The sequence below is a fragment of the Neltuma alba genome, unplaced genomic scaffold (genome assembly GCF_004799145.2).
Source record: "Neltuma alba isolate B1F8T4 unplaced genomic scaffold, ASM479914v2 tig00001645_pilon, whole genome shotgun sequence".
In the NCBI taxonomy this organism is placed as follows: domain Eukaryota; kingdom Viridiplantae; phylum Streptophyta; class Magnoliopsida; order Fabales; family Fabaceae; genus Neltuma; species Neltuma alba.
This window is the reverse complement of record NW_021632550.1, coordinates 33,297-50,759: the sequence shown is the minus strand read 5'-3', so window position 1 is coordinate 50,759 and position 17,463 is coordinate 33,297. Positions and strand designations below refer to the sequence as shown.

Genomic DNA, 17,463 nt, shown 5'->3' with positions numbered 1-17,463 from the left:
TAGAATTTATCTCAACCTCCAACTATCTGAATTGAATTTTCTCCGAAATCGGGCTTTACTGATAAAATTTCAGCAATAAATATTCTAAAATTAATCCTTTTACTTTCAAGGCCTAGAAATAATTTTATAAACTCAAATAAATCCTTAAATAATTTTTCATATTTTTTCCAGATTTATTGAGGCCTATATATATTTAAAATAATTATTTTTGGCTAATTTTCCACTGTTTTACTGAAAAAACCTCTGTTTACAAAAAATTCTATAATAAATTATTTTCATGCTATTTTCACCTTCAAGGCCTCAAATAGAGTTCCAAGCCTCCTAATTTGTCTTTTTACTATTTTTTGGAAATTTTCAGTAATTTTTCTCTAATTTTTTCATTTTGTCCTTTGTAGATCGATAATATCAAAAATATCAATCCAAACAAGGGTCAGATCTCAACTCAAAAGTTGTTTCAACTCTAAATCTACTTTGCTATTTGACCCTCTATCTAATTTATTATTCACACTCCTATGGTTAAAACTGGTGGGATGTAACAGGTAACCCCCAGAGCTGAGAAACCCTTAATAAGGGCAAGTCATGAAGAAATCTCCTACGGCAATAGCAGGAATAGAATAAAGCCTAATCCTAGTAGGAGGCCGAGGAGGGGATCCAGACAAGAAGGCTTTAACACTTCTTGAAAGGGAAAGAATGTGAGGTCTATGGCAGGAATCACAGAGATCGGCTATGTGTGATGGGCCAAAAAGTGTGCTACAAATGTGGCAAGTTGGGACACTTTGCCAGGGAGTGCCTGATAGCTCAAGGCTAGTGTCTGAAGGAAGAGTATTTGCCCTCAATAGGGAAGAGGCTCGTAGGTCACCCGAGATGATACAAGGTACAATTAGTGTTAATGATTGCCTTGTGCATGCTATATTTGATTCGGGCGCCAGCCACTCCTATATCTCGTATGATTATATTAGGCACTTAGGGCTTACTATTGATGCTTTGCCACATGATCTTTATTTTTCCACCCCTACTGATGCTAAAGTTTTAACTTCTAGTGTGTGCTTAAATTGCATTGCTCGGTATGCACATTATTGCATTATGTTTGACCTTATATGCATTCTGTTCTATGATATTGATGTTATTATTGGCTTGACTGGTTATCTTTGGATAATATACTCTTCAACTGTAAGAACAAAACCCTAATCCTTCCTGCACAAGAAACAACCCCTTGCACAGAGATAAAGCTGAATTTTGTGATTGAGGCTCAAGCAGATAGATATTTGAGGCAGGGTTGCTAAGGGTATATGGTATTTTTCTCAGTATGGGTAAAAATTGAGGTGGGGATTTAAGAAATTCTAGTGGTGTGTGATTTCCCTAAACTTTTTCCAAAAGAAATCGATGGACTACCACTAAAGAGAGTAGTAGTGTTCGCTATTGATCTAATACCAGGGACAAAACCAATTTCCAAAGCCCCTTATCAGATAGCTCTGAATAAGATAGCAGAGCTAAAGAAGCAAATAGAAGAGCTATTAGAGAAGGGCTTCATCCGACCTAGTATATCTCCATGGGGCGTACTAGTGTTATTTGTAAGGAAGAAAGATGGAAGCTTGAGGTTTTATATTGATTATGGAGAACAAAATAAAGTGATGATCAAGAATAAGTATCCACTTCCCCGAATTAATGACTTGCTGGATCAATTAGCTAGTGCAAATATATTAGTAGGGTCAAGTAGTCGCCTATGCCTCATCACAATTTAAATCACATGAAGAGAATTACCCTACACATGACCTTAAGTTGGTGGCGATAGTGTATGCCTTGAAGATCTGGAGGCATTACCTGTATAGGGTAACTATTGAGTTGTACTGTGATCATAAAAGTCTCAAACACCTGTGCCACACCTACTTTATCACCATATTATGTGTCAATTGGAACCATTACAATCCATTTACCATGGCTCAGGAATGCAAAATTTCAAGATTTAATATTTTCCTCTTGTGTGCTATTCGTACACTGTTCACAAATTTTTGAGCCAAATTTGAAAACTCATAACTAATTCTAAAAAAAAAATCAAAATTGAGTGGTTCCACTTTTCACTTAAAGCTTGCTACAAGTTATTTTAAGGAAAAATACTCCGTGGACTCATATCTATCTGAGACAGAGCTAGAAAATTCGACAAAGTGCACTGTTCATATGGTAAATTTTTTAATTTTCAGTATTTTATCCCAACTTTGGAAGGGCATAACTCTTCGCAAAAGCCTTTGATTTGAACGTTCTACCACTTGATTTAAAGCTAAAAATATTATCTATAAGTTTGTCAAATCTTAGGTCCAAACTCAAAGAAATGCTTATTCTTTCATGTGTCCCAAGTTTGGCCTTTTTTAGGGACATTTTACCCCCTAGTTGAGTCTAACTTTATCTTTCCTTCACCTTTTATCCATCCTCAACCTTTTAAGACTTGTGATATACTTGTACATACATTCTAGTATACTTATACATGCTCATACATGTTCACACATGTTCATCTCTATAAAGGAGCTATTATCCAACAAACACAAAACATTCAAAATATTACATAACATAACATAATATCCAGTAGCAATGTCACTAAGCATTTACATGTCTTTCAGTCACTACTTCCTGACTCTTACCCTTGCTTGATCCACCTCCTAAGGTTAGTTTAAACATAGGGGGATGAGATTTCAAAAAAAAAATTCCAGTAGCAGAGAATCATAATTATCATGCAATCATACAAACATAATGTGACTTGCTTTTGTGCACATAACTTTATTGCTCATACATAATAAAATGCCATAGAAAGTAAGTCAGTTCATTCATATTCACATAATGTAATGTCAAGGCATGCTTAATATAAACATTGCAATCATAATTTAGCAGCATAGCTTAGTCACATCATGACATTCAAAGCAAATACACATAAATGAATGCAAGAAAGCATTTTAATCATAATTCAATGCTACCTCTTGTGTCCTTAGTGACTTGTTCCCCTTTGATTTAGGGTGTCTCCTTGATGGTTAGGCAAAGTACAAACCAACATCAATGCAATCATTTACCAACCATTCAAACACATTATCCAATACTTGAACATTAAACCCCTTTTCCTTGGATTTTTGACCTAATTATTCCCTTTGTTTCAATCAATCTCTTAGGTCCTTCCTACATAATTTTTCATGTAGAATCCAAATATCCAATTAGATTTTACAAAATCACAGTCCTTCCCTTTCATTTAAGCTTGGCCTAATAGGGGTCTATATTTTCCAAAAATTTTATTTTTGATTCAAATGATTTCAAACACTTCCCTTTAGCATATTCTTACACAAAACATCTTTTGAACTCATTGAAATTATCAAAACACATCCAAACAAACTCCTAACCTAAGATAGCATAGTGGCAAAATTGATGTGTCTTGAAGCCTATGTTGATTTTTTTCCAAAACCAATCCATACATCACTTAAACATGCTTATTCCACATCATATTTAAGGTTTCTATCCTTCCCTAAAGCATAAGCATGTTAACTGAATTTATGGCAGCAAAACACCTCCAAAATAATTCAATTTCCTAACCAAAACAAGCTTTAATCTTAACCAAACCAAGGCTCAAACATACCCTGGTGAATCCTTGATTAAAACTTGATAATTTCTTGTCCAAAAGCACTTACCAAAATCAGCCTCCAGCTCCAAAAATGAAATGGGTAGCACCTCCCCTTATTTTACTAATTTTTTACCTATTTTTGGGTATTTTAAGGGGGTATCTATAGACATCCATAAGCTGCCCAAACTTGCCCTTAGCCAGCTATTTTTCTACCTAAAAACCCCTCAAATTTTCGTTCAAAATGCAGAAAAATTAGTGGCCATGTGATCTTTGCTTGCTCACCAAGTAAAGTTAATCCAATGGTCAAAATTTGCCAACAAATTGACGTGTGGTCTCAGGGCCTTGGGGAGCACGTTCCTCCTGACCAAAATGGATTAACTAAATGTCCAAATCTGGTTGGGAAGTAATGGAGTTGGTTTAGTTTAATTCCATTTACAATCTTCCATCCAATAACCCTTTTTAGCCTTGTATGAGGAAAAATAGCTTGGGGCCTCAAAAAATTTATTTCTTTCCATGATAAATCTTCATTTATTCTAAAAGTATGATCTAAAAGGTTTTGGAATTTTTCACAACCTCTAACTATTTATTTCACAATTTTTCTGAAATCAGGCTTTTACCGATAGAATTTCAGAAGTAAATTCCCTATAAATTATTCCCTTCATTTCCAATGCCTGGAAACAATTTAGAAATTCACATATATTCCTAAGGAATTTATCCATATTTTTTTTGAATTATTGAGGCCCTTACATAATTAAAATAATTATCTTTCATCAATTTCACTATTTTCTTCAAAAATAATTATTTTTGGGAAATTTCACCATAATTTATTTTGGGCCATTTTTACTCCCAAAACATCATAGGTGCCTCAAAAACCTCTAATTTCACCTTTTTCTATTTTTGGGAATTTTTTAGGAATTCCTATAGAATTTCCAATTTTGTCCCTAGGAGTCAAGTATTACTAGTCTGGCTTCCTTCAGTGTTCAAATTTTAGGATGTGACAACCTGTAAGATCAAAAGGAATTGAATATGAGACAGAGGAGATGAATGGAGCAGCTCAAAGACTATGACTACCAAATAAAATATCATCCAGGAAAAGCTAACGTAGTCACAGATGCGCTAAACCGAAAAATACTACAGGTGGCATAACTAGTAATTATAGAGCAAGAACTTTTAGAAAGTATTCGAAATTGGGGTCCAATTTACCAGATGTAGTTAATAGCAGAAGGAGTTAGAATATTAAAAATAGAGGCACAATTAATGAATCTGATAGTGGAAGCTCAGAGGAAAGATTAGTTAGCGGATATCCTCAAGGCCAAAATACTAAAGAACGAGACTAGAGATTATGAAGTTTTAACAGAGGGATTATTGAAGTATAAAGGAAGAACATATATCCCTCCTATTGATGGCCTGAGGGAACAAATTTAGATGAGGCATATAAAAGCAAATACACAATTCATTCGGGTATAATGAAAATGTGTAGGGACAGTAAAGAATTATTTTGGTGGCCTGGCATGAAAAAAGACATAATAAGATTTGTGTCCAAGTGCCCTACGTGTTGAAAGATTAAGATAGAACATCAAAATTTGTCAGGACAGTTAAAGACTCTGGATATACTTGAGTGAAAATAGGATAGTATCTCTATGGATTTATAATAGGATTACCTTGCACATCATCAGGGTATGACGTAGTATGGGTGATAGTAGATCAACTGATGAAATCAGCTCATTTTCTAGCTATGAAAAAGAAGTATTTGCCAGAAAAATTAGTGAGGTTATACATTAAGGAGATAGTCAGACTACATGAGGTACTAGAGACAATATCTGACAGAGACCCCAATTTATTTCTAGATTTTGGAAGGCAATGCAACAGGCCATGGGTACAATATTGAGTTTTAGTATGGCCTACTATCCACTGACAGATAGATAGACAGAGCAGACCATCTAGATAGTAGAAGATATGTTAAGAGCATGTGTCTTGGACTTCAAGGGAAACTAGGATGAGTACTTGCCATTGGCAGAAATTGCCTCAACAATACTTACCATTCCAGTATTCAGATGGCCCCATATGAGGTACTATATAGGAGAAAGTATAGATCCCAATTATGTTGGATAGAATTGGGAGAAAGAAAGGTTTATGGTCCTGATATAGAAGATAAGACATCTAAGCAAATCAAGTTGATAAAGCAAAGATTGCTCATAGCTTAAAGTAGACAAAAGAGATATGCCGATGTTAGGCGAAAACCTCTAGAATTTGAGGTTGGAGACCATGTATTTTTTAACGTATCTCTAATTATGGGCATAAAATGATCTCTAAAGGCAAGAAAACTGATGCCCAAGTGTATAGGACCTTTTTAAATTCTCTCAAGAGTTGGATGGGTAGCCTATAAGTTGGCCCTATCCCCTCATCTCAACCAAATATATAACATCTTCTATGTTTTCCAGTTGGAGAAGTACCAAGCAAATCTCACTCATATCATAGAATATGATGACATCGCACTACAAGATGACTTGACATTGGAAGTACGACCACAACGGATTGTAGATTGGAAGATTAAGTAGCTATGAAACAAGTCAATTCCACTAGTCAAGGTGATTTGGAAGGACCTGACACGGAAAGAAACAACTTAGGAGAAGGAACACAAGATGAAAAATAGCTATCCAGAGCTCTTTTTATAATATATTCTAAATTTCAAGGACAAAATTTATTTCAAGGGGGGAGAAATGTCACATCCCACTAATTTTAACTCTAGGAGTGTGAATAATAAATTAGATAGAGGGCCAAGTAGTGAAGTAGATTTAGAGCCAGAACAACCTTTAAATTCAAATCTAACCCATGACCAGACTGATATTTTTGAAATTATTGGTCCAAGAAGCACAAAATGAGAAAATTGAATAAAAATTCCAAAAAATTCCAAGAAAATTGTAGAAAAATAAATTAGAGAGTTTGGAACTATATTTGAAACATTAGAAGAGAAATTAGTAGGAAAATAATTTATGATAGAATTTTATGTAAACAGAGGTTTTTCTAGTAAAACAATGAAAAATTGGACAAAAATAATTATTTTAAATATATGGAGGCCTCAATAATTCTAAAAAAATAAAATAATTTGATAGTTTATTTAAGATTATAAAGTTATTTCTAGGCTTTGAAAGTGAAAGGATTAATTTTAAAATAATTATTACCAAAATCTTATCAGTAAAACTCGATTTCAGAGAAAATTCAATACCAGTAGTTAGGGGGTGAAATAAATCCTAGAAAAATTCAAGGGACCTTCCTATATTAAAAGAACATTTATGACGAGTAGAAATGAATTTTAGGAGGTCCAAACCTATTATTGGAAATTAGATAAAAATTTTAGCCGATATAGCAAAATCGGTTTGAGAAATGTTGGGAATTGAAAGGTAACATTTATTTCTTCTTTCCCTAGCCTATTAGCCATGAAATTGGGCTAGGAAAGTCCAAAAGGCCCAAGTGGCTTGTGTGATTAAGGAATAAAATCATAGAAAATTGATCATATGGCTAGCCTAAGCATATGATTACTTGGGACTTGGCTTGCCCGAAATTTTTACAGCATATGAAGGTGGACACATGGACATGTAGCAGCAAATTTTTATGGGACACATGGAGGGCAAAAAATTCGAGATGTTTGCCTATAAATACCCCCTCCAGAGCCTTCAATTTTGGTCATTTTGGCACTTTAAAGGGGGAAGGTTTTGCTGCAACAAAAAAATCTTCAAGAGGGAAGAACATGCAGAAAACACCAAGAATTTATCAAGTAAAGATCAAGGTATGTAAAAGCCTCCATTTGATGATGTTTCTAGCTAGTTTCAAGCAGAGTTTGGTGGTAAAAGTTTGAGACCTCATGCTGTCCAAATTTTGAAAATTATGAGGAATGATTAGGGAAGGATAGAAATCATGATTAAGAGTTTGGATTAACTTGTTTGGTTGATGTTTTGATTGATTTCGAAGAAGAAACTCCAAATTTCCTAACTATGGAAGCAATTCGGCCAATGTAGGATCAACAGGTTAGGAGTTGTTTTAGATTAATTTGATGATTCCAATGAGTTTAAAATGTTATTTTGTATGGGAAAACACCAAGAGGAAATGTTTGAAAGTATTGGAATCAAAAATAGAATTTCTAACCCTAATATGTATACTATTTGGCCAAAGACAGAACAATAGGCAGGAGTTTGATTTTGATAAAACCAAGTTGATATTTGAATTCTACATGAAAAATTTTATAGGAATGGCCCTAGAGACTTGTTAAAACAAAAGTGAAAAATTAAAGTCAAAAGTCAAAGAAAGGGGGGAGTTATGCAATTGTTTTGATAACTAATGGTATCTTATGTGACATTGTTGATAATGTGGCATGTATTTATGCATGAATTGGTAGGCATTGATTAAAGAAACAAAGAGGACCAAAAAGAAAAGGAGGAGGCTGAAAGCTTTAAACATTAAAGAGGTAGCAATAAACTTGTAATTTGAATACTAACTTGCTTTACTTGTTTTGCTATGCGTTACTTGATTTTTTTATACCATGATGTGGTAGATCTAGGTGAATGATAATGTGATTAACTCCATGCATAATGTGCCTTGGATTTATGCAATGTTGAGTAGATTGAATGGTGTCACACCTTACTTTTAAACCATATTTTATCTCAATTGGAACCATTTGGAATAATTTCTTATGGCCTTAGGTTAGAAAAATTCAAACTTTAAAATTTCCTAAATTCGAGTTAGTATTCATTTTAACCCTAACCAAGGTCAAACTTTGAAAAATCATAACTAATTTTAGAAAACTCAAAATGAGGTGGTTCTAAGTTCTATGTAAAGCTCTTAATATGATCTTTAAGAGAAAAATACCACTGGTATCCAGACTTTACCAATTAGTCCCAAAATTAATGTAAAATGGTACTGTTCATATGGTCATTTTTCAATTTTTTAGGATTTATGCCTAACTTTGGATAGGCATAGCTTTTTGTACAAAACTCCAAATTTGATGAAATACCACTTGTTTTAAAGCTAAAAATATGATCTATAAGCCTAAGAAGTTTTCAACCTAAATCTCAACTAATTACACAAAATTTCGTTGGTGCCAAAATGAGGTAATTGTTAGGGTTATTTTATCCTTTTTAAAGCATTTCCTTGATTATTCTCCTCTTTTAACCTTATATGATCATTCCAATCACATACCACATGCTCAAACATGATTTCTCAACCAAATATTCACATGCATGTCAACTATTGTCATTATTACAATATTCCAACATAATTCACAACAATTCATAGCAAATCATACTTAATTACAAAACATTGTTCCAAGAGGCATAATAATTAACTATCTCTTAAGATGATCTCCTTTCTTTTATCCTTGCTTGATCCAACTCCTAGTTGGTGCATATTTAAACATAAAAAAATGAGATTTCATAGGAAATCTCTGTAGCAATGAATCATAATTATCATGCTAATCATGCTATGTGAAAATGTGATATGTTATCACAAAACTAGAAATTATCATGCAACATTTCATGTGCATTTCATTGCCATGGAAGGAGAGCCATAACTCAAGCCATTAAACCATTCCACATTACACATTGCCAAGACATATTTGACATAGAATTTCACACATAATCACATGCTTCATTCAATCACATCATGGCAACATAAATCAATTAACACATACACATTTAGACAAGCAAGAAAGCAATCAGATTATGAGTTTAATGCTACCTCTTCCTCAAGTATATATTTCGGCCTCTTTAAGGATTTAGTGCTCATAATGCCTATCAATCCAAGCATAAACACATTCCAATTATCAATAATTTAGACATCCTTACTCAATAATAAACTCATATAAACCCCTTTTTCCTTGATTTTTAACATTATTGTTTCCTCTTTGTTTCAACCAATCTCTTAGGCCATTCCTACACAATTTTTATGTAGAATCCAAATATCAAATCAAATTTATCAAAATCAGATTGCAAAATTTTTATTTTTGATTTCAATGATTTTAAACATTTTTCTTGTTGTTTTTCCTACACAAAAACACCTTTTGAATTCATTGGAATCATCAAATCACACAGAAACAATCTCTAACCTCAAAAATTCATAGTGACCGAATAGTCTCCTAAAGTCCTAACTTTGGTTTTCTTCCAAAATTCAATCCAAATATCAATTAAACATGCTATTCTAAGCTCATATTCAAGGTTTCTATCCTTCCCTAATGCCTTCTCATTGTGACCAAAAATAGACAACACAAAGGCTTAGGATTTGTGATGAAATTTCAACCAAAAATACCCTTAAATCTAACCAAAATCAAGCTTAGACATACCTTAATGGATCCTTGCTTGAAGCTTGATGATTTTTGCTTAATTTGGAAGATTTTAGGTGCTATTTAAGGTTTAGTTTTTGGCTGGACACAATTTCCCCTGTCTTTCTCTATTTTAGTCGAATTTCACATAGTTAGGGGGTATTTATAGACCTCATAATCTGACCATAACCCCCCTAAAATGGCCTCATTTTACACCACCTAAGGGGATATGAGTCCTTGTTCTTAACCCTTTGATAAGTCTCATTATTTGCATACATTTCTAACCTTAAACTCATGCTTTTGCCATCTACATTTGCATACTTTGGGTATAATTAGCTTCCATTGTGCATAAGAGTTGGTGAGAGGAATTGTGAGGTTTTGCAGGTGTTTTTACATGTTTTTGTATGATTTTATATGTGTGTACTTTTGATCCTTGCTTTGGTGTGAATTTCAGGGAGTTTTAGTTCTGTCTGGGGTGCCACGGCGGATGGGCGAAGGCACCACGGTGGACGAAAGTTTTTATGAAGCTCAGGATCACTAATCGAAACGACGCCGTACAGGAAAAGCGCCGCGGTGGATGGGCAAAGGCGCTGCGGCGGATAATGGAAAATTTCATATTTAAAAGCAGAGTCGCGCGCTTCAGCCAGGGACACCGAATTTCAGTTCTTCATTCATCTCCAGACGCGATTTTCTTGCTCTCTCTGCCCTCTCTCATTTCTCTCTTCCATTTTCGTCCAAATTCATCAATTTCCACCGATCAACCATGGATCTTTCATCAATTCTTGCTGTTTCTACCCTAATCCAGAGTATGAGTAGCTGAATTCCCAAGTTCTTCTAGCAATGAAGCTGACCTGAGTTCATAGAGCTGAACAGGGAGTCATTTAGATCTAGTTTCTACTTTTTATTCTAAGGTTCATTTGTTTCAGTTGAACCATTGTGGTTAGAATGAAGGTTGGATGATTAGATTTATGTTTCTTGGAATTTAGATCTGGTTGAACATTCAGATGTGAGTTGTGTCCTTTAATTCAGTTGAATAAAGGATTCTCTGTTGATTTGTAAATCTAGTTCGTTTTACTTGGACTGTTGTTCTGTAAATCTGAATTTTGGTTGAATATATTGATGATTCACAGTTGTGGTCATTCTTAAAGAATTGCAACTTGCTTCTCAAATTTTCTTGTCAATTGATTTTCCTTCTCACAGATCAAGATAATAAATCTAGTAAGATAAGTTGTTTCTGATCTGTGTTAAGAGAGATTTGAGCAGTAGCTGAATCTATCCATTTAATTGACATTAAGAGACTCCAAATTATAAGATTGAACATGGAAGGTTGGATAAATTGCTAGGGAAACTATTATCTCTTATCTGAATCTTCTTTTGCATTTTACCTTTTATTAGATTTGTTTCTCGTTTCAATTTCTGTTTTTTGAAACTCAAGCTTTCATCTTGGTAATTTGATAATTAAAAGTGAATTGTTAAGAATTGAAATACAACTTAAGGCTCCTTGAGAAGAATGACCTAGGTAGTGCCTCACTTGCTGCATTTCCCTAGTAAAACTTTGATTACCTAGCGACAAGGTTTATCACCCTTGAATTTCAGCTCGTGCCAAGTGTCCCCTGTTATTGATTCTTCTTTTGTATCTTGGGCTTAAATCGGGCTTAAATTGTCATATCTTGCAAACTTTAACCTTGATAATGGGAACACAAAATTAAGTCAAGGGCCAATAGGGAAAATAGATTGGCTGACAAAGCTATGTATGACATAAAATCCAGACAGGGTTTGGACAAATATTTTTGAAATTATCAGTCCAGGAAGGACAAAATGAAAAAATTATAAAAAAATTCTAGAAAATAGAAAAATTATAAATTAGAGGCATTGGAACCTTATTTGAGGCCCTGGAAGTGGAAATAGTATGAAAATAACTTATTACAGAATTTCCTAAAACCAAAGGTTTTTCAAGAAAGATAGTAAAAATTGAGCAGAAATAATTATTTTAAAAATGTGGAGACCACAATAATTTTGAGAAAAATATGAAAAAAAATTTAATGATTTATTTGATTTTATAAAATTATTTCTAGGCCCTAGAAGTACAGGAATTAATTTTAGAATATTCATTACCAAAATCTTATTAGTAAAGCCTGATTTTAGAGAAAATTCAAAATAAATAGTTAGAGGTTGAGATAAATTATGAAAATTTTTAGGGGACTTTCCTATATAAAAAGGAAATTTTTACTGGGGAGAAATGAATTTTTAGAGGGGCAAAACTATTTTTGGAAATAGTAACCAACATAGTGAGTTTTGGTTAAAAATTAATAATCTGTGATTGGGCCAAGGAAGACTACCAAATTCGTGTACCCCATGGTCCCTCTTGCCAAGAGAGTTTAAGCCCAATTTAAGCCCAAAATACATAAGAAAAATCAAGAAGAAGGGACACCTGGCATGAGTTGCAATTCAAGGATTAAGATGGACACATGGCCCCTTATGTGACAAAAAATAAGGCCATTTAGAGGGAGTTAAGGTTAGATTATAAGCTCTATAAATACATCCCAAAATAGTAAAATTTGGCCAAAAATAGAAAAAAGAGGGGATATTCTGTTCAATTGAAATCTGAACCTTAAACAGTAGCTGAAACCTTCTAAATCAAGGGAAAATCATCAAGCCACAAGAAAGGATCCATTAAGGTATGTCTAAGCTTGATTTTGGTTAGATTTAAGGGTTATTTTAGTTAAAATTTCATCACAAATCCTAAGCCTTTATGCTGTCCGTTTTCAGTCACAATGAGAAGACATTAGGGAAGGATAGAAATCATGAATATAAGCTTGAAATAACATGTTTAATTGGTGTTTGGATTGAAGTTTGGAAGAAAACTAAAGTTAGGGTTTTATGCACCCTATTTAGCCAACTCAAGTTTTTGATGTTAGAGATTGTTTCAATGTGATTTGATGATTCTAATGAGTTTAAAAGTTGTTTTTGTGTAGGGAAACAACAAGAAAAAGTGTTTAAAATCATTAGAATCAAAAATGAAAATTTTGGAACCTAAAACCAGACTATTCAGCCAAACCAAGTTGAAGGGGGAGGAGTGTGATTTTGTTAAATCTAAATTGATATTTGGATTCTACATGAAAAATTATGTAGAAATGGCCTAAAAGATTGGTTAAAGATGAAATAATTATGTCAAAAATGAAGGAAAAAAGGATTTAAATGAGTTTATTGTTCAATAATAGTGTTTATACTTGAATTATTGGTAATATAGAATGTGTTTATCCTTGGATTGATAGGCATTGTGTGAGAAAACAAAAAGGAGCAAAAGATCCTTGAAGAGGCCGAATTTAATACTTGAGTAAGAGGTAGCATTGAACTCATAATTTGATTGCTTTCTTACTTGTTTAAGTGTGTATGTGTTATTTGATTTATATTGCCATGATATGATTGAGCAAATTATGTGATTATGTGTGGAATTCTATGTCAAATATGCCTTGGCAAAATATAATATGAAATGGTTTAATGGCTTGATTGGTTGCTTTCTTTCCATGGCAATGATATGCACATGAAATGTTGCATGCCAATGTTAGTTTCATGATAACATAGCATATTTTTACATAGTATGATTAACATGATAATTATGATTCATTGCTACTGAGATTTTCTATGAAATCTTATTCCTTTATGTTCAAATATTCACCAACTAGGAGTTTGGCTGAGCAAGGACAAAGGAAAGGGGATCATCTTGGAAGGTAATTAAGTTTCATGCCTCTTTATGAACATTTTGTAATTTTGTATGAATTATTATGAATTATTGTGAATTATGTTGGATATTTGTAATAATGACCAAAGTGACATGCTTGTGAATATTGGAATATGGAATCATGTCTAAGCATGTAGTATGTGTATGGAATAGTCATATGAGGTTAGAAGAGGAGAATAACTAAGAGAATGTAAGAAAACGGAATAAAATAACCCTAAAAAATCTCATTTTGGCACCAATAAAATTCTACACAATTGGATGAGATTTGGCCTAAAATTTGGTAAGCTTATAGATCATGTTTTGAGCTTTAAAACAAGTGGTATTTTATTAAATTTGGAGTTTTGTGCAAAAAGTTATGCCTATCTAAAGTTAGGCATAAATTCTGACAAATTAAAAAATAACCATATCAACAGTACCACTTTGTATGAAATATGAGATTAATTGGTAAAGTCTGGACACCACTGAATATTTTTCCTCTAAAGATCATATTAAGAGCTCTACATAGAACTTAGAATCACCTTATTTTGATTTTTCTATAATTAGTTATGATTTTTCAAAGTTTGGCCTTGGTAAGGGTTATAATAAATAGTAACCCAAATTTATGAAATTTTAAAGTTTGAATTTTTCTAACGTAAGGCCATAAGAAATGATTCTAAATTGTTCCAATTCAGATAAAATATGTTCTAAAAGTAAGGTGTGACATGAACCTTCTTAACAAGAAGGACCATGGACTGCATGAATTTGGTGGGCTTCCTTGGCTCAGATGAAGTCTAAAAGTGATTAGAAAGGGGAGGGAAGTGTGGCACAATCACAAATTATCAATTTCTAACCAAAACTGACTACATTGGTTACTATTTCTAAAAATAGGTCTAACCAAAACTCTAAAAATTCATTTCTCTCCATCAAAAATTTCCTTTTAATATAGAAAAGTCCCTTGAATTTTTTTAGAATTTATCTCAACCTCTAACTATTTATTTTGAATTTTCTCCGAAATCAGGCTTTACCGATAAGATTTCCGTAATAAATATTCTAAAATTAATTCGTACACTTCTATGGCCGGGAAACAATTTTATAAAATCTGATAAATCCTTAAATGATTTTCTCATATTTCTCTTAGAATTATTGAGCCCTCTACATATTTAAAATAATTATTTCTAACTAATTTTTCATTGTTTTTGTTGAAAAATTTTTGTTTATAGAAAATTTTGTCTTGTGTTTATGCGGAGCCGTGTTGTACTCTAAGGAAGAGACTGTGGGAAGATCTTATTGATTTTAGCAAAATCACAACAAATTCCTGGCTTGTGGTAGGAGATTTCAATGCTTACTTATCTAAAGAAGATAAAGTGGGAGGCTCTCAACCAAATATCACGTCCATGAATCAATTTGGAGATTGCATTAGAGAATCTCAGCTGATAGAAATGGATAGTGTGGGGGACAAGTACACATGGGAAAGGAATGTGATAAAGGAAAGAATAGACTGGGCTTTTTCAAATGCTCAATGGTGTAATGCGTTTCCTCTTGCTAAAGTCCATCACTTGCCAAAGTTTGGGTTTGACCATAGGCCTCTTTTCATTAAATGTAGGCCTGAGGGAATGGGACACCGTTTCAATCCTCCTTTTAAATGCCAAGCAGCTTGGGTCTTAGAAACGGACTTCTTAGATGTGGTTAAAACAGCTTGGGAGAGGGGAGATTGGTGTGAAAAAGTGAGTCTCTTTACTACCAATGCTAAACAGTGGAATTTAGAAAAACTTGGAAGTATTCCCAAAAAGAAGAAAGGGCTATTGAAACGGATAGAAGGAGTGGAAAGAGCACGAAGCAATAGAGATAGTCAATACCTCGCTCAAATTGAAGGAGAGTTATGGAGGGAATACAATAAAGTGCTTGCGCAAGAGGAGTTGATGTGGTTTCAGAAATCTAGAAGCAACTGGCTAAAATGGGGGGACAAGAACAGTAGTTTCTTCCACACTTCAGCTATCATCAGAAGAAAGAGAAACAGAATAGAAGGCCTTCAAAATACGCAGGGAGAGTGGGTTTTTGATCAGTCTAAGCTGAAAAGTATGGCCAGTTCCTATTACCGAAATCTGTTTCATAGCAATTTAACTGACAGGGTATTACTGGAAACGATAAACACCTTTCCTACCCTGGGTGAGATTAATCAACAAATGCTAGCTCAAGAGGTGGAGGATATTGAAATTAAAGAGGCTTTGTTTGATATGGGAGCCTTCAAAGCCCCTGGCCCAGATGGCATCCAAGCTTTCTTTTACCACGAGTATTGGAATATTATTGGTGTTTCTTTATGTAGTTTGGTGAAGGACATTTTCAGAGATCCTTCTAAAATCAACGAACTCAATAACACCAACTTGGTTCTCATACCGAAGGTGGATAAGCCGACGACTATGAAGGACTTTAGACCCATTTCCTTGTGCAATGTGAGTTATAAAGTAATCACAAAGATTATTAGCGGAAGGCTCAAGAGTATCATGGGGAAAATAGTAGGGCGTCACCAATGTAGCTTTATTGCGGGAAGACAAAGTAGTGACAATATAATAATTACTCAAGAAGTTATCCACTCTATGAAGAGGAAAAAAGGAGGTACAGGATGGCTAGCAGTCAAAGTTGATTTAGAAAAAGCCTATGACAGATTAGAGTGGGATTTCATCAATGATACGCTTAAAGCAGTAGGGATGGATGATAAGATGAGGAACTTGATCATGATGTGTATCTCGACGGCCTCGTTCCAAGTACTTTAGAATGGTGAACCTTCAGAGCAGTTTAAACCCTCAAGAGGTATTAGACAAGGCGACCCCATCTCTCCCTATATATTTACCTTGTGTATGGAAAGGCTTAACCATATCATTAAGGATGCAATGAGGGAGGGTAAATGGGATCCGATTAAACTTCACCACCAAGGCCCACAACTTTCCCATTTATTCTTTGCTGACGATCTAATTCTATTTGGGGAAGCATCAATTTGGCAAGTGGATGTGATGCTTGAATGTTTAGACAGATTTTGTGCTGCTTCAGGACAGAAGGTGAACAGAGCTAAAACCAAGATGTGCTTTTCAAAAAATGTCCACTTTTCTAGAGCTTGGGAAATGAGCCAAAAGATGGGAGTGGGTCTAACTGGAGATTTGGGCAAGTACCTAGGGGTGCCCTTAATCCACAAAAGGGCGTCCTATGTTTTGTTTGCTCCTCTGCTAGAGAAAACTCACAGGAGACTTGCTGGATGGAAAAGAAGCTGTTTAAGTATGGCTGGTCAAGCTACGTTGATCAAGGCAGTGCTATCTGCAATTCCCTCCTACCAGATGCAGACTTCTTTAATCCCCAAGCGACTAATTAATGAGCTGGAGAAGACTAGTAGAAACTTTCTGTGGGGGGAGTATGATGGGAACAGGAAACTTCACTTGATTTCTTGGCAAAAAATTACAGAAGACAGGAAAATGGGAGGATTGGGAATCAAAAATTTGAGAAAGCAGAATGAAGCTTTTATGATGAAGCTATGTTGGAAACTGGTTTGTGATAAAGATGCTCTCTGAGTCAAGGTCCTAAAGACGAAGTATGACACAGGACATGGCCCACGGCCTCATGTAAGGAAGAAATCCGACGCTTCCCTTACTTGGAAAGGTGTGAGCGAGGTTTGGAAAGATTTCATTAAAGGTTTGGGGAAAAAAGTGGGTAATGGCAATTCCACTTCCTTTTGGTTTGACAATTGGTCAGTGATTAATATTCCACTCATCGATTTAATCCCTGGTCTTGAGCACTTGGTGAACTTAACAGAGGTAGTTGCTGATTATGTGGATGTTAGAGGACAATGGA

General features: G+C 34.3%; 1 protein-coding gene across 1 annotated transcript; it reads left to right on the top strand.

The window, feature by feature from the left end:
- The first annotated feature begins 726 nt into the window (after nucleotides 1-726).
- Nucleotides 727-16,397, top strand: LOC114760833 (uncharacterized). The gene is made up of 2 exons (XM_028950127.1): nucleotides 727-1,170; nucleotides 14,847-16,397. Exons 1-2 carry the CDS (start codon nucleotides 727-729, stop codon nucleotides 16,395-16,397), a joined length of 1,995 nt encoding a protein of 664 aa, XP_028805960.1.
- The last annotated feature ends 1,066 nt before the right edge of the window (nucleotides 16,398-17,463 follow it).